Consider the following 18,265-nt stretch of genomic DNA (forward strand, 5'->3'; position numbering starts at 1 on the left):
TTCCAGAACAGCTGATTGCAGATATTAGTTTTGCTTTAACTTATGGACTTTTGTGTATAAGCAGCAAATGGCTTTAGATGATTTTGGAGGCCTGATTTTCCTGCTCTGCAGGGTCCTGTCCCCCCTGCTCTGTAATTTTTCCCAGCAGTAGGAGCTGCCGGATTTGATTTTGTCAGTTATGCATTTACAGCATCCCTTGAAATGGTGCCTTTCTCTTTTCCTCTGAGGCTGAGTGGGTTACTGTCTACAGCTAAGGAAGGGGAAAGCATTTGTCATATCCTTAACTGTCATTGTTGAAAAAAAAAACAACTGAAAAATTTTGTTAAAAGAAGCTGGTGCCCAGCCAAATTATTGTTTATTGTTAAAGAACTGTAAAGTCCTCACCCTGCTTATGTGTGAAAAAGGCTTTATTTTTATGTCTTTGGGGACACACAAACTTCTTGGGTTATTGATTTCTGTTCTGTACAGTGAGAAACACGGGGAACAACAATGCTGGCATGTTCAGCTCTTGCTGTCCCTAGTGATCTTTGGGATTCTGCTTGGACATCTTCTGTCACAGGCAGACCATGGTGCTGTTTCTCAGTGTTACTCTGTGTGCAGCAAGGTGCAGAATGCGTGTTGTATAGCCAGGAAATTCCTGTATGGGAGCGTAAAGTGGTTGTGGGTGGGAATTGTGGGATCCCTGTGACTATTTTGATTGCATTCCACTCTTATTTAATACTTACAGATGTTTCTGCTATGCTTATAGTGACTCTGCTCTTCCCCCTAATATCTTATTGATACCTTTGTTTATCATTTCCTTTTGCTCTTTTGTCTTGTACTTGATGCTGTTTTTTCAGTGATGACAAGGAGGACTTTCTTTAAAAGAGTTTGCAAATCCTTCTCTATCCTGTTTTGTGTATCCTGTTTTCTGTATCCTGGATAGACTGTCAGCTGGGATTGCAGCTCTGCAAGGCTTTCCTTGGGGGTGCTGGTGGAAAAAACACTAGATATAAACTGTAAGACAATACAAGGTATAAATAATGATCCTTTAGAAAGTGTTATTCAGAGTGTATTGATTAAAGACAATACTGACTGACCTGGATTGCATAGTGGAAACTGAAAACTCCTAAACCAGCCTCAATTTGCCATGCCTGGTTTCCAGTGGTCAGCTGGCAGGATTTGTGCACAGCATCCATGCTGGCAGCCTCTGAGCAGTGCCAATATCTTTATGCTTATCCCACTTCCATTTTTTACCTACAGACCTTTATCTAAAATTGATACTTGAGTGTTGAATGAGAGTCTACTCAGTTTACAGGGAGACTGGGAGCTCTGGGCAGCTCCTCTAGGCTGGGGAACCTGTGCTTGGGGTATTGCAATGTGCTGTGGAGCTGTTCAGAGCCAGGCAGGTGAATGCTCCAGCTGACCTTGCAGGTCTCTTCTGTTTATGCAGGCTGACCCCTCATTAATCTTCTGTTTCCAGGCATGTAATATTTCACTTCAGGGGCCATCTTAGACGTGATAGCTTTAAAATAAAGCTTGGGAATGAGCTTCCTTTAGGAGTAAAAAATTCTGCAAGTTAAAATACTCTATAGTGTTTTCAGAAGAACTAAATGAGTTTATGAAATGCGTTGGGTTATTATGCCCTGATAGCAAAGGAGCGTGACTTCGTGGCTTGGATATTGCATCCATTTATATTTCCTAATTTCCTTTCATTCTCCAACTCGAAAAGACAAGATCTGAGATTTTCCTGTTTGTTCTTTGTGAGTAGAAGCACAAAGGAGCAAGCTGCACTGTTTTTTCTGGCAGAGGCAGGCATTGCAGTTTGTAGTATCTGTACAGCATGGCAAGGATAATTTGTGTTTCATACTGTATGCATGTGGGGTCTTCTCCCTGTTCATGAGAGAAATACGAGATGAGTGCACTGATAGGACTGGAAACAGAAAATGGGCCATTTTTAGGCTTTTCTGAAGAGTGATTTTCTGAGTGATACTCTTATAACCATTTCTACAAAATCCTTAGAATAATATGAAGAGATTGTGACTTAAAAATAATGACATGATTCTAGTCTTTATCATCTACTTCTAAAGGAACTCCAGCCATTTGGTTCTCTATTCCTTCTTTGAAGCTGGCAACAACGTGATCATAAAATGGAAATGCTCCTGTGCCTCTCCCCCTTCTTTTCCTCAAAGTAGGTGTTTGGACCTTTCCTTGCTGCTGCTTTTTAAACCTCTGTCACTAGCTAGTGGCTTCCTTCAGGCTTGTAACTGTGAGGCAGAGCATTCAGTTTGCTTTCTGAGGCTTTCAGGCTGCCACGTGAAGTTTTAACAAGCTGAAATGTTCACTCTCAGCATTTGGAAGATTGTCAATTTTCCTAGGTCATTACTGGAAATTATTTAAGTAACATGATGTGGTTATCTAGATCTCTTAGCATCTCTTTGGGATGTCTTGCGTGCTGGTAAAATTCCCTCCAAATAAGTTCACGTTCAGCTTGCTTCTGAGCAGAAAGAGAACCATTTTGTGTGTAACTTTTACTGCACTTTTCAGTATTAATACTGTGAGAGAGATCAGGCCCTCTGGGATGTTTCTGAGTGCTACAGAATGAAACACAAAGCTCTGGGAAGCTCATGACCAGAAAGGTTGCAGGCAAATGTGAGGGAGCTGAGGGGCTGGAAATTCTTCTCTCTGAGGAGAGATCAAGTGAGCTAGATGTGTAGAGCATCCTAAGCCACTGATGGAAGTGGAGCTTCACAAGATGGGCAGTGGAAAGACCGGGGCAGTCCACATGACAAATTATCACGTATCCAGGGGAGGTGAATCTGGATATTACTGTTCTGGCCTCAAAACAATGGAACATGCAAATAAACTGGAAGGCAGCTCACTTAAAATGTGTGACATGTTACCTTTTCCATGATTTGCCCACTGAACTCATTGTTGTAAGATTTATGCAAAGCCAGAGGATTCCCAGTACTGCAAATAGCTGGGATAGCTGTCTGGATGAAAAGGACAGACAGTGATATCTTTGGTTAGAAGTCATTTCAGAGAAGGTAGGGATGATGAAGTGATGGGGAAATTCATCATGTTTGTTAGTGTTTGCAGGCTTGAAGTCCCTTATGTGCTTTGGTGCAAAAGTTAATTCACTGTGGTGGGGATTGAGCCAAGCTGCCTGCTCAGCTTGTTTTTTGGATGTGCCTCACCTTTGGAAGTTCCCCTTTCCAATTTTACTGGGCCCATCCTTTTCTGTTTTGGCTTGGCCATTTTCCTCAATCAGATGTCAGCCTGAATGTTTTTGGAAATGCGGCATCTGTATAATGATGTCCTGGGGAGATGGTAAATCCTTTCCACACTTGATGGATGTCTTGCCTGGCTTGATCCCACTCTGTCAGGAATGAGAAGGCAGCTGCCCACCCTCCAGCTAATGTTGAAGAGATCTGTTTTATTATGGTGCTTATTCCTTTGCATATTCCTGTAGGAGAATCTGCTAGCATTATCTGTGCATGTGCATACTGCAACCCCTTGCACTGTGCCAGGTTTGGTTGGGAAGGGCAGCACAGGCTGTCTGTAACTTTGGTCCATTTTCAATCTGATCTAAGAAGCAATCCTGCTGTCTGCAACTCCACTAGCTTGTTGGCTTTTCCTTAGAACATGGAAGTTATTATAGTTTTCCCATTAGCTTTTAGTTTCTAATACCTTTTGAAGACTGAAGTTATTGAAAGGAAAACATTTACGAGCACTTGGGGCAGTTTGTCCACTGTCCTGTCCCAAACAGCGGTTGGTGACAGGGTGATGTGAAGAGCTGGAAGGAACCCAGCAGGAGTATTTGCCTCAGTGTGCACTCATGGCACCTCTCCATCTACAGCCCTTGTAGAGCTGGTGAGGATGCCTGTGTGCCATGGGAGGTTCCTGCTCGCTTATCATGGTCTTGGGAGAGTGAAATCTGGTAGAATGTGTCGATGCTGGAGTGCACAGAGGGACAGCACACTACCATGGACTCAGTGTCTGTGAGTGGCTGCTCTGCTGTGAACAACTAACCAGGTCAGTACCCTCTGCAGAGCGGGATATGTGTAATTTTGAAGATGCTGGTTCTTCATCATTTGATTCCCTCTACATTTGGAGTGGATTTTCTCAAAGTGCACCAGCTCCCTTTGGGATGAGGCTGATTCTGTAGAAGTGGAAACGATGATTATCATGTTGTTGTATTTATTTGGAGAGGATGTGCAGCAGTTGTCAGACAGCACTACGCACCTAATTGGGAATTCAAATTCCGGCTGGTAGATTGAGACTGAAAGGCAGAGCTGTGGGATAGAAATGGGCAGGCACAAAATGCTGAGGCTCCTAATCTTTTACAATATGTTTGTTTAATACAAAGTGGTCTATTGAGATTGTTTTGCAGAGGAGAATAATCATTGTGTGCTGACTAATGGGAGACAGCAAGCTGTTAGAGAGCATCAATTAACCATACAGGAGGAGATTATTGAGTATTTTCACAAGCATTCAGGATGTGAAGAGTAAAGGATATTGCTTGAAGGTAACCCTCAGAGATTTTTAGCAATTGAAATCTATAAACTGCAACAAGAATATATTTGTGGCCATACATATGGCTGCAGAGCCTTCCAGGAAGAACAGTGTAGGAAAGAAGTGGAGGTAGCTTTCCAACTCCAGATTGTGCTGATAGGAAATAAATAGTGCTTTGCTGAACTTGTTCTCTTATTTCATATTCATTAATTTGAAAATTTTCCCTCTTAAATTTATCTAAATGTTATCCCAGGAAATACTGGTCTTCTTTATAGAAGACAGTATGTGCAACGCCCTTCTGATCCTCGGATGTAGGAATTTATTACACTTCCTGACTGTAAGGCTGTTTTTCCTGTCCTTACAGCTGGTCCTGCTTCTGTACAGTAATTCTTATCCCTACTATTGCTGTGAGTTAGAACTCAATGCACTTAGTGCTGAGAGGAGCATGCTGCTCCTCCATCATGTGCCTCGTGTATGATATTAAAATTCTCCAATTTTGACCAGTGGAAAGCATGAAAACCTATGTTTCATTAAGAATGCTTTTATACAGCCCTACTTTGTTTCTACTTGAGTTTAATGCGAGAAATAAATAACATTTTGTGGGCTCTGTTTGCTGAGTGATGTTGTTATTTGTAAGTAACTGGAAATTTTTCCCATCCTGGATTCCAGCATTAAATCCACTTTGTGCAAACATAATTTTCCATTTATTCATTGGCTGTGGGGAGACTAGATGACATTGAATTTATTTTTTCGGTTTTGTTCCTTCTAGAGTGGTGTCAGAGAATTGGACCTCAGATATTCTTTTAGCCACAGCAAGAGATGTCCTGGGATTCCTTGGGGATTATGATAAAGAGGGACCCCTGGTTCTTGGACAAAGATAGACTTCTCTCAGCTTCAATTCTCTATTTAAATGCCTTAATCAACAGAGGTCTCCTTTAACAGATGGTTCTGCATCAATAAAGCCTTTAATGTGTTAGCAAAAATTCAGAGAAATTTACTCCCTCTCTGATTTGATTGATTTTCTTAATCTTTTTTAAGCGGAGGCTGAGGGGTGACAATAACTCATCAGAAGACTATGGAGAGGATTAATTACTTGGCTGCAAAACTCATGAAGATACTCTGAAGGAAGATGTGGGATGAGTGAGTGAAGCCCTGATGAAGTTGGTGTCACTGGGGAAATTTGACTGTGACTGCAGCCCTGGCACCTGCACTTTGCACCTGTTAGAGAATGTAGACTGATCCCCTGTATTTCGTAAGCTTGTGTCAGTAGTAAAACCTTCCCCACTGATCTATGGAAAAAAGCGCTTTTTCTCCAGATACAGCAGCTGGTTTGACTCTGAGCAGCTGTAGCCTGATGGTGGCAAAGGCGAAGGGGCTTTTCTACCTTAGGACTCTTGTCCTTGCAGCTGTGGCTGCTTTGAGCTCTGCTTGATCTCTGGTGCTTCAGAGAGCTGCCAAAATATCTCTGACTTTACAGGGAACTTGTCAAAGCCCTAATGCGTGAGGTGCCGATATCTTAATGCAGATCTGCAGATTTAAAACCCCAAGGACTTGTTCAGCTTCACCCGCGGCCAGGAATGGGAGGGGTTGCAGAGCAGTTTCAAGGCTGGAAGGGGTATCATTAGCACTGAGCTTGACCTGAGCTGAGCTTTGGCCAAAGGATTCATCCCTGGAGCTGCAGTGAAGCATTTCATGGTTCATTATCCTCACAGTAGGAAACAATGTCTTACGCTGAAGCTGAATATCTAACTTGAATTTTCATCCATTTGATCTTCTTATGGCTTTGTCAGCAGTCTGATCTCTCACCACCTTCTTTTCCACTTTTTTATAGGAACTAAAACTAATTATATATCTGTCTCCATAAATGGGATATTTTGAACTCTTGAAGTTTCATACTCTTAAAGCTTGTTTACTGAGCTGTGGGTCATTGGGTGACCTGCCTTTGAATCCTACTCTCTGTTTCTCTGTGGTTTTTTGAAGCATGAACTCCAGAACTGCACACAAGTCTCAGGAGAGCTCTGGGATTTGTGCAGGTTGCAGAGGCAGCATCCCTTTTCTGAAACTTTGCTGCTTTCTGGCTGAACTGATTTGGCAGCTTGTTGCCGTAGCAGAAACAGAAAATCCCATTGGACCAAGAACCATTTCCCTGCAGGCCTGAGTAGGGTGCCTCTTCTTAGTGATGTTTCCCCACTGACAAGTGCATTTTGAGATGAGTCACTGAATTCATGTTTAATCCACTAGTAAAATTGGCAAGGCAATTACCATCTTGCAAGTTCTTCAGCTCAAATTGTTAGAGAACATTAAGTCAAATGCTTTGGAGAAATCCCAGTATATACTATGGCTTTTATCATCCAGATAAAAGTGATTCTGTTAAAGAAAAGCTTTTGTTTTATTGGGGTCTGTCTTCACTGAAAGTGTGCTGCCTGGTACTCATTTTTGTCTTGGCCTCTACTTCTTTGTCTCTGGTCCTTTATTTTCCTTTTCCTAATTGTTACCCCATAATGGGAATTGAGAATGAAGGAATTGCTAATTTACAGTTGTCATCCCTACTTTTTAGCATTGCCAAATGCAGAAAGCATTTGCAAACTGAAACAATGCTGTTATTCACAAGGTAATTAATCTGTTATGACAGCCTGGTGGCTTAAAGCACAACAGTGATGAAGGTTGCTCTGCTGGGTCCCCCTTTTTGCTCCGTGTGTTTTGCTCTGAAGCCAAACCACCCACTCCTCAGTAAGAGGGAAGCATGCAGAGCCCTTGTGTATTAGTCATCAGTGGAGAGGCTGGTGGACTGTGAATCTGCAAACAAATGACTACAGACAGCTTTTTGGTTACTGAGGCTGCTGCCTGATAGAAAGCACGTTATCTTAATTCAGTTTTCACTGCCACACGCTTTAGTTTGTACTCACAGTTGGCTCTTCTTTTTGGTACATCCTAGTCCAAACATGACATTTTGTGTTGTTTCCTGGTGGGAGGATTTTTTTTCACAGAAATGTACCATACTCTTCCCCTCCTGTTTTTTTTTTTTCTTCTCTCTACAGGTGAAGGCAAGAGAGGAAGAACTACAGAAGGAGGGATTCTCTGCCACTGCTAGAAAGATACAGGAAAGCGTTGAACTAAAACTACTAGATCTTACACACCTTTGTGCTCCAAAAAAATATAAAATGCACGGTTTGTACAGGCTGGTGTTGAGGAGCAAACATCCTGCCAGCAAAACGGGCTTTGGCCAGTGTGTATCCAAGGAGCCTGTTTCAGCTGTCAGTGCTACAGAGGTGATCAGAGAACTGCGGATGAGAGAGGCCAGCCTGCAGAGAGAGCTGGAGCAGCTGCGGGAGGAGTGCCGGCACAGGCTGGATGCAGTTGCAGAAGGGTTGGATGGAGTGATTTGTATCTCCCCTTGAGGAGATAAAGCTGGTCTGAGAAGAGCAAAGGAATAGGCTGACATGATGAGAACACGTCGTGCAGCCTGGCATGGGGGAGCGCGAGGTGAGGAGCCAAATGTAAGTTCTGATCTTTTAGCCTGGGAATCATAACTTGTTATTGCTTTGTGACTTGCACTGGGGCCATAACCTTTGTGGCTCTCTCTGCAGCCCCTTTATTGCCAACCTTGCCAATTAAATTCTGCATTAGGCCTTGGTGGGAGTGTGCATAAATCTCCCTTTTATCTTTGGGATTCTTCTGCCAAGCAGTGTGCTCTTTTACAGTGCTCAGCTGCTAGGCACAGCATACATTGAGGCTGTGCACTGAAGTACTAATTGCATTCAATATTTTCCAGCAAATAGAAGAGTTCATTAGTCAGAAAAATCCAAGTATTGGAGAACATGTAAAGTACCAAGGCTTAGAGGGATTGGAAATATTCAAGAAAATATGCTGTTTCAATTCAGCTGGTTTGAGTATTTGTGGCAGCTATAATGCAGTCATGATAAAGAAAAACAAATGCCTAATAATAAATAAAGCAGTGCACCAATTTCATTTACTGGTGTGATGCACTTGAAATAATTGGGTTCTCAAAGAGAACAAACTAGAAACCCATTCCATCAAGTTATGAGTCACAATGAGATACATAAGTTATGGATCTGCTATAGGAAATTTCTGTGGTATAGAAATATGACCTTAACTTCCAAGCTTGAGGAGTCTCCAAGTTCTGTCTCAGGAGACTTCTTCTCTTGGAACATGCAAATGTTTTTCCCTTGACCTTCATTTCCTACCGTTTTCTATTTTGCTTTCACCCAGGAATATTGTTATATTCTGGTTGTACACTTTCAGGAATAAATATATTTTAAAAAACCCAGTTTGCTTTTCATTTGTGAATTGCTGTGAGCAGTGGGCTCTCCTCCATCTGGATTTCTGTCTGCTACCCCAGCTCAGGGGTGTCACTGATTGCCAGTTGCTCTTGGCTCTCAGCAGGCAAAGGTAAGCACCTTTAAGGACCTACTTCCAGGCATCAGTACTGTTGCTGCTCCATGGGGAGACCATGTGCAGGTGGGGTGGGTGGACAAGGCTCAGATCTCTTTAAGGAAATTTCAGATGCTTCCAGACCCAGCTGCTGCTCCTGGAAGAATATCAATGGCCTTAAAAAGCCAATGCACACCACTCTGCTTTCCAGACCATCTCTGTAGGTGAAGGGTACCAAGCTCAGAACTGTTCAGGCTGGTACAGTTTTGGGCAGGTGTTGGATCCAGGGCTGCTGACATTTAATGTACAAGAGGACTTACTCAGACACAGGTTTCACAGAAAATTATTCATGAATGGGAGAGAAACAGTATATCCTAGAACTAACAAGAGTGGCAGCACCAATCTATCTCTCTTTGAGAATTTCATATCCTCCTTTAGCTTTTATAGAAGGAAGTTTTCATACTGCATCACATTTCAGTTTAAAAACATTGCCCTCAGAAGACCCTTTGTTCTCCTGAGATTTTCAGCAGAGAAGAGTGTGCAGATATTCTTGAGCATGGCAAGAACACTCAGATTCAAGTGCAGGTCTAGCTCATGCCTTGCTGTGGCTTATCAGGGTTGGCTTAATGCCGAATGCCACAGTGTATTATGCTGCTGTCCCCTTGAACTGACAGTAGTCATTTCTAGAATGACTTACTTTGGATTATCAACTCTTGTCATTGTGCACTTTGTGCAGTGTGTTCATCCAAGGACTCTACCTCATCAGAGACCACAGCTAGCAGTGCCTTTACCCTGCTTGATCCTGAAGAAGTGTTTTTCTCTCTGGTGGAATGTCAAGAATGGCAGTGCTCAGTATGTCTGTGTATGTGTGTGTGTGATGTATAGAAGTGCCTACAGTGACTCACAGAAGGCATAAGCTGCTGAACTGACATAGCCACTGAAGCTGTCAGGATAGCCAGTGGGAGCTGGAGCTGCTTGTTCTGGCTTCTACATCGAGAGGGGCTGCAGCTGAGGCAGGTTAAAAGATCACCTTTCCAGCTGTGGGGCTCTGCTCGTGTTGCATGCTGTGGACACCTCGCACTAAAAGCACAGGCAAGTACAGTTTTTATTTTCTGACACCAATTTTCTGCTGCCTTTTGTTTCAGGTACCAATTAGCTTTAACCAGAGCAGCTACTCTGCAGTCCCTGTTGAAGGTCAGTGGGGCATTTTGAGCTGGCAGTGGTTTTAAAACCAATACCTGTAACCTCCTCTTTCCTTTGCCCCTCTTCGAAGCACCAGCACAGAGAGTACAAAGCAGGAGGTACTATAAGGGCTTGGTGCTCTCATGCATCAGATTTTGGAGGGTGGTTTTCCTGTGAAGGCTGTCTTTTTAATATCACAGGAATTGGACACACAGGGTCATGTCATGTGGTCATGCCTCAGTGACTGGTCACACAACTTTTGATGGCTTTGGAGGCATATTAATACACCTGAAATACAGATGCTTTCCAGCCTTCATGAGCTTGGCCAGGCATCAGCTGTCTCTCCAGTACTGGTGGGAGATGCTGTATGATATCACTTGAAAGCCTAAGAAAATACCCCTGCATTAACACCAGCTGCAGTGAGAGCAGGAAAGTGAACTGAGTGACCACAGTCACACTTGATGGGATATAATCTATGAACAAATAGGTGTTTGTCACCTTACCGTGGCATTTGTTCAGGCTGACTTCTCTCACCTGCCATCACAGCCCAGCAGTTTTAAAGGCTGCAGTGGCCCCCTCAGTCACCAGGGCTTCGCCCCGTGTCAGGAGTTGGGGATGCTGCAGAAGTGGGAATGGCTGCCCTGGGAATTGTGCGACAACCAGTAGCCAAGTGACTGGTTGGTCTCTGGCAGATGCTGTGGCAAGTGGAGGATGACTCAAGGAGTACGTGTCATCCATGGGCTCCTGCATGCTTGGTAAATGTTAGGTATTACTTTACAGGAATTGGGGAGTGTTGTAAACAACCCACTGCAGGCTGAAGGAAAGACAAGAGCTGTTAAGAGGTTTATCCTTTGCCATACCACCGTGCTGGTTGTACATTTCTTTGTGAAAGCAGGGATCTGCCCTAAAATTGTTGATGGGGTTGAACAGAGAAGAGTGGGTATCACTGGGCAAGCTGAGTGTTACATTGTGTGCAATTGGTTGTTGAATGGTGGGAGAAGGCTCTTGGTGATGTTGTCTGAACATCTGAGACAGGCAGCAGGGTTTGGTTTGGTTTCTGCTTTTTTGAAGGAGCTACAGCAGAAGTTGGTGCATCCTACAGCACCCTGTTGGTGCATCCTAAAGGGAGTTAGTTTAGTTTGGGTTTCGATGCAGAGTTTCTAAGTGATGTTAGGGAGGGAGGAGTCTATTAGAGGTGATGGCTCATGTTGGAAAAGCAGGAAACCAGTGTTAAATCAGTACCTGGCAGAGATGCTGCACGTGGTAGTGGGGTACACCTGTCAAGGATTGGGCAGTGAAGAGCTGTCCCAGATGTTCACCTGGTGACAGCTCCCAGCTCAGCCTGTCTATGTGAAGACCCCATCACAGCTAAGCCTCCTTGTGGAACTGGGAGTACTTGGCTTTTGTCTTCATGTTCTGGTGATGCTTCACTGAAGACAGGCTGAGTTACTGCTGCAGTGTTTGAACTACACTCTCTGGTGATGGAGTGCTTTCAAGCGTAGCCTTAAGAGAACCTTTTACAGGACTTCTGTGTGTGCAGGTTCTGGTGTGCCAGCATGGAGGTGTTTATAGAAGAGCTCAGTTTAACCTTTTGCTCTGATGTAACTGGTGCTTGCTTTCCAAGCATCTTGCTAGGAAAATGGAATTGGCCATAAATACTTAATTGGCTGATAACTCTGGCTCGCACTGTGTAGCTGGAAATATTCCTCCCCAAATAACTGAGCATCAATCAGCTTGCAGTCAAAACAGGAGGTTTACTTTGCAAAAGGCAAGCGTGGCATCCGCAGTCACCGCTCCTGACAACATTGTGCCTGCTGGTAAATAACGGCTGCAACCTATGTTTAAAAATAAGAGCTGCTGGGAGTAGTGATTTCCAGCCTAGAGTGTTTTGGGTTCCCTGTGGGATCCCTCCACCAGCTCCTGCTGGAGGATGAGCTGCTAGCAGTTGGTGTGAGCATGTGTGTGTGGCAGCGTGGTGCAGGCTCAGTGGGAGTTAACACATGCCTGATGGTTGAGCTCCCTCTCCTCTGACCCTCAGCCACTTGCAGTGAGAGCCTCAGGTCTTTCACCCTCACGCTTCGCCTCCTGGAGCCAACAGCTCATATGGAGCTGTCTGCCAGTACTGCTGCTCCTCAGCTGACAGCCCAAGCCCCTTAGGGATAGTGTCTTGCCCCTAGGCTGGGAAACCTCTCATCCTCCCGGACACTTCATACCCACCCTGTGTCACAGCCACCAAGACACGGCCAGATCCCTGTCCCTAAGGGGTTTTGTTCTCCTGCTTCTCTGAAATGGGAGGCAGGGAAGATGAAGGTGTGCAGCCCTTGGAAACTGTGTGAGCATCCAGTCTCAAGTGCAAGCTCGTGGCCCAGGCTGGGGGTGCCTGTTCCAGCCCCACCTTCTGGCTCCAATGGGATTTGTGCATACAAATCTTTGCCAGTCTCACCATCATCCCCCAGCATCCCCATCTCTTCGTGTCCCACTAAGGAGCTGTTGCAGGCAGGTGCCTTTATTGTTAACTGTGCCACCTTATTTCCCAGCTTGAATCTAAGTGTCTGCCTCCAGTCCTTCTGGTTTGCTTCCTTCTGCAGGGCTGGAGAGCCTGCTACTCACCAAGAAATAGTCCTCGTGCAGGTCCATCTAGGCAATGAACAAAGGGAGTGCCAGCACCTGTGGAAAGCAACCCCCTGTGGCTCCTGGGGGCTGAGAGGGGCAGCAGGGAGAGGGAGAAAGGCACAGCCAGCCTGGGCTGGGTGGGCAGTGAGGCCGGGAGGAAGCCTTGCTCTCTTGGTGGCTCATGCCTTGATTTAGCATGACGTACAGCTAAGAAATATTTGAGTGTGGCAGCCTGCATCAGAGACAATCAAACAAGGGATTTACTAGGGTAGTGTCATAGCAGGCTCTCAGTCACTACTAATGCTCTCCTTCTCCCATCTGACCTTATTAACTCAGCCTGGTTGCTTCACAGGATGCTTCCCTTGCCTTGCAGCAGCCCACAGCTGCTCTGGAGGGAACAGAGCTGCAAATACTCTGGAAAGACCAAATGGCTTGGTGGAGCACAACCAAAATGCCAGTGGGGAGCAGGATGTGGGGGGTAAGCCAGCACAGCAGAACTGTGCCTGTTCTTAGGCTTGTAAAGGAGCCACCAAACATCCTTTATGTTACAAATACAAATCCAAGGTAAAAAGCTGGTATTTTCTGCCATTTTCTGCTCAGTTGGCAAAATCTCCAGCAGCTGGGGTGTGTGTGTGTGTGTGTGTGCAATTTGCTTAATCATGCTAGGCTGTTGTCATCCACCTGGGATTTGCAGCTTTCCTGGGCCATAAGCAAATGGGTGCTGGGGCTGTGCTGACAGCCAGGTCCCAGAAGGACACAGGACATGAGGGGTCTGGCCATCAAAAGGCAGCAGTCAGATGTTTTATTGGGGTGCTATTGCCTTAAGACGCCCTGTTGAACCAGAGTGGCCGTGGAGCATAGTGTGGGAGCTGGAAGGTCCCCCAGCCCCCTGGTCTCCTGCTGCTGTGTCCTCCTTGTCAGGGAGGGATGAAGGGCAGGTACAAGCCTCTGTGTTTTCTGTAAGCACAAAAATTGCTGCCTCTTGTGCTGGCTCAGCCCCGTCCCTCGACAGTGTCAGGCCCTGGAATGACGTCGCTTGTCCAGGTTGCACCATTAATGCCATAAAACAGCCTACTTCTGTCACGGGCTCAGCAGGGAGTGGGAAGAAGCCTTAGACTGACTGAGCTCTGAAGCAAAGTTCACCCTGTTGTTGGCATGAGGTGGTCTGTGACTCCTGGAGCAGGATTAGCCCCTGATCCAAAATGAGAGAAGAGGGTCCCACCCCAGCTGTGGGATGAGCCTCGAGGTGTGGTGTGAGGTGTGGGTGAACCATGAGCCTGTGGTGGTTCACTTTGCGTGAATGTTTCAATGCCCTGAGATGTGATATTAATTCATTAGTGTCCTCTAAGTAAATGAGCTTTCTAAATAATTTTTATAGAAGTATCTTTTTTGTTTATACTGATTAATATTAAAAATGCTAATATGTATTTTTTAATGCTAACCGCTGGCAAGGAGACCACGCTATCACCCTTGATTAATGCCAGCTTTCATGGTGCTGACATAGTGTCTTCTCTCTTCAAAAACCCTTTTTGAAATGAAAATGCACTGTAAAGCCCCCAGCCAAGGGTCTGGGCTGCCTGGTGGATGGGGGAGATGTCCTGGCCAAGGCTATGCCCGTCTCCTTCCCTGCTGGGTGCCACCACAGGGGGACAAGGCAGCATGGCCAGCCTGTGCTGTGCACGCTCATGTTCCCTATTAATCCTTGGCTCCCCGCAGATTCAGGGCATGCATTAATTTCAGGCTCTTACAGGTTTCCATTTGTATTCTCCCATTTTCATTGCTACCCTCTCAAGGCCAAGGCCAGCAGCAAAAGGCATCATAACAATAAAGCTCGATTGCAAGTTATTTGCTTGGCATCGTTGGATCTGCCAAACGGTGATATTAATTTTGTCTCTCAATGAAGGAAATATTCTGCTGATTAGCCATGGGGGCAGCATTTGTTCTAGAAAGCAGCTTTTAATAGGTCTTTATATCATGCTGTAATTCGTATTGCTAAGTCAAGAAGAGCTTTTCATTGACACACTCAGGGTCTGCACCTCCAAGGCTGGACAGGGGGGTGGTGGCTTGTGGCACTGAGATGAACACAAACTTGTGTTGTGGTGGAAAGTCAGGTGTCATGATTTGGACTTGTAAGTGCTGTGGGGAAGGAGGGGGCTGCAGGATGGGAAGGGCAAGGACTACAGTGGGGAGGGACAGCATCACCTTGAGCTGCCATCCCTGTGGGGGTGCTATGGGGATGTGCTGCTGCAGCCAGCCCAGCCCCAGGGATGCACAGCCCTGCTGCTCCCCCAGGAGCTGTGATGGGGACGGGGACAGGCTCACCGGGCTGTGAATCTTCCCAGGGAGAAGATTGCAGCGCCGAGGGGGTTGGAGAGCACGTGTTCTGCAAGAGTGCTCCACTGCCCACCAGCCATGGCCACGCTCCAGCCTCTGCAGGGAGAGGGATGGGAGTGATTTATAGTCTCGCTGCTCAGCAGGGATTTTTCTCTTGCCTATGTTTAATTTTGTTTGGAGATTATAGTGCTTTTTAAAACAACAATCTGTCGTGCACTTGAAGAGATAACCTGGGGCGAAAGTTTCCTGGTGCTGCCCTGGCACACAGTCGTGCCGTGAGTATTTAATGTGGGGTGCATGGAGCCTGCACCAGAGTGCTGATGGGGACATTACCCCCTGTTCCAGCTACAGCTCAGCATTTCTGCCTACGTCCTTTGTTGCCGCTGCTCTCACACATGAGCCCTGACTAGACGTGCACTTGGCCTTGGCTGCACTGCCAAGGGCAGCGCTGGTGGGTCTGGAGCCCCTCTCAGCTGCCCTTCCTGTCAGCAGTGCTGTGCATTTCTTCCCTCTCTCAGCACCATTTTCCCAAGCACAGCCATGTGGCCCTCAGCTTTGAGCTCTGTTTCTCTGTCAGCAGCCCCATGGAGCACAGCAGTGCCTGTGGCAGCCCGGGGGTCCCGGTGGGCACAAGTGGGAGCCAGCTTCCATCCACTGGCTGCTCAGGGGGAGGCAAATGCCCTGGACAATGCTGAGGGAGCAGATGGCATTCAATTTCTAAGGGTAAAAATACTTTTTAAAGTATTTTTTTTTCCCCATCTATTGCTCAGAAATTGTTTGCCTTGAAAGAAATGGGTTAGAACAGAGCAAGGAACAGGGATTTTGCTGTTTTGGCTGCAGGGACTCTGTATGCTAATAAATTATCAAAAGGACCCGAGTCCCCCTAAGAGTCCTGCTGTAAGAGATGCTCCAACTGCTGCTTATCCCTTCCATTGCCACCTCTGGCTTTGGGGATGGGGCCTCTCCCTGTTTACCCATCTCAAGTAGCAATCCCAATGAGAAAAAGCGAGGAGGAGGATGTCACCAGGCTGTACTTTCTCTCCTCTCACGTGTTGCTGAGGGATGGAAATTGAGGTGTGTGCTGCTGACCTGGACCAAGGGCAATGGTATGCTCTTGAGTCAGGTGAGCTGGGCAGACCTGGGAGCTCTGCCAATGGGGCTGTGTGGCCAGGGGAGGATGGTACAGGGTGCTCCAGGGCTGCATTTACCTGCTTCATGCCCTACCAGACGGGGCCAGTGAGGAATAGGCTGCCACCAAGCCTGAATGCTGCGAGCATATCCTCTCTCCTGCCAGGGAGCATCAGCAGCAATCCTCTGGGATGAGCTCGGGGAGGTTTTGGTGACAGTGCATGGCCTGGAAGGCTTGCTGGCACACAGGACTGCTCCCACAGGACCCTTGGAGCCCCAGGCAGAAGGCTGCTTTCAGGTAGGAGCTTGCTAATCCTGCAGTTGGAACATTTCAGCTTTACTCAGTGGGAGCATTTCAGTGAGATGTAGGCATTTTCCCCAGCTATTTCCAAAGAACTGCCACAACCTAGTCCTTGAGATGAATATTATATTCACAAAGTTATTGTTTCGTAAAGCGTTTCTTTAATAGTATGAAGTTTTAATGCAGTTTCAAGTGTGTTTCTGTGTGGGAAGTACATATATTTAGGAATGCTTATTTGATAACTGAAGACCTGCTTATCTGATAGCTCAAGACCTTTCCCCACGCACAAAATCCCCACTGTCTTGTAGAGCTCCCAGGCAGAGTCACGCATCATCATGTTCATTTGTTCTGAAGAATCTGTACAGAAAATTAGGCAGTATCAGCTTCTCTGCCTGATGTACTGGTGCAGGTTCAGCTCTCTGGTTTATCAGCCTCCTGAACAATCTGTATTTCATTCCTCATCCTGCCTCTTTGCTGAACTTGGAGACCTCGTGTGGCTGCCAATCAAAGGAAGAGAGAAATTAGAAATTATTTCAGATGAGGCCGGAGTATTTAATCATTTCAGTCTCCAAACTATTCAGTGGGGGGTCATCTAGATAACATCCCCAAAATACTGTCCAGTAATATGTGATCAAATAATCAGGTGGCCTGTTTTTCAGGTTGTTTGGGGTTTTTTGTTTGTTTGTGTGGTTTTTCTGGTTTGTTTTTGTTTGGGTTTTGTTTTTTTCTTTTCTTTTTTTTGGATATTGCTGCTGCCTGTGGATCCCTCCCAACCTTACACTCCATGCCATAACATGCTCCCACGTGAAGGGAAAATCTGTGGCATCTTTGCCAGAGCCGTGCATCCCCAGCGCCCTTCGGTTTGAGAAATAAACTAATAAAGGATAAAAGGGAGTTATGGGTCTAATAAAAAGGATTATTTTTCCACAGGACAGGCCGTGCTCCTTCAGCCCTGTTGCACAGGGCATCTCTGAGCCTCACTAAGTGTCAAATGAAATGGGCTAATGAAATGGATTAGGATCTTAATAGCACATTTGATTAGTGAAGCTCTCACCTCCGGGCACTCTCTCATGTGTGTTAATGGGCGCTGCGGGGGACGGCTGCCTAAATGAGTCTGTTAATGTGGATGAGCTGATGTGGGCTCCCTGTCACCGTGTCGCCCCGGCTGCAGCCAGAGCCCCCGGCTGCCCACGGGGAAACCTGCCTGTCTGGAGTAGGAAAGTGCACTTTTGTGTGAAAAGGGGGGGTGGGAGGTGAAGGAAAAATACAATTTTTTTTGTCTGTCGGTGAAAAGAAAAGGATGTGTCTGTTCTTGAAGTACGTCACCCTAGGAGGGTCTGAGGTATTGTGATGGATGAGGATCTATGAGTAGGGCTGCTGTTCCAAAAGTATTCATGGAGCCCTTTAAGAACGTGCTGGGATAATTCTTGTGTACTGGAGCACCACCTGTCCTTCCCCCGTGGCTGGATGTCCCCAGGGTCTCAGGCACAGGGAGAAATGGCTCTGCCTTAGTGGTGGCTCCTGATGTAATTAACGATTCCTAGGGCGGCACAGGGTGAAATCGGTGTCTGCCACTCATTAAGATGATTGTGCCCCGTCAGTGCCTGCTTTGCCATCCTGGAGGGCTTGGAGAAGGAGGCGGCAGGAGCAAGAGGGCTGCAGGGAGGGAGGGAGAGAGCCCTGCTGCCCCGCCTGCAGGTTGGGCAGTGGAGGGTTGGATGCATCAGAGATATGTAAACACTGCTGCACTGCATCCAGGGTGCCTGAATAACTCCTTAAAAATTTTCATAATGTTTCTTATTTCAATGTCAGGCAGTAAAT

At 46.1% G+C, this 18,265-nt stretch overlaps 1 protein-coding gene across 1 annotated transcript in view; it reads left to right on the forward strand.

The window, feature by feature from the left end:
- The window catches only part of TEDC1 (tubulin epsilon and delta complex 1), a 75,810-nt gene extending 67,058 nt beyond the window's left edge, over nucleotides 1-8,752 (forward strand). The window contains exon 8 of the mRNA XM_029962231.1: nucleotides 7,533-8,752. Coding sequence (XP_029818091.1) covers nucleotides 7,533-7,892 — 360 coding nt within the window. The 3' untranslated portion in view covers nucleotides 7,893-8,752. The remainder of the gene's footprint in view (nucleotides 1-7,532) is intronic.
- The last annotated feature ends 9,513 nt before the right edge of the window (nucleotides 8,753-18,265 follow it).

This window comes from Manacus vitellinus, unplaced genomic scaffold (genome assembly GCF_001715985.3).
Source record: "Manacus vitellinus isolate BGI_N305 unplaced genomic scaffold, ASM171598v3 scaffold_44_pilon, whole genome shotgun sequence".
Taxonomy (NCBI): domain Eukaryota; kingdom Metazoa; phylum Chordata; class Aves; order Passeriformes; family Pipridae; genus Manacus; species Manacus vitellinus.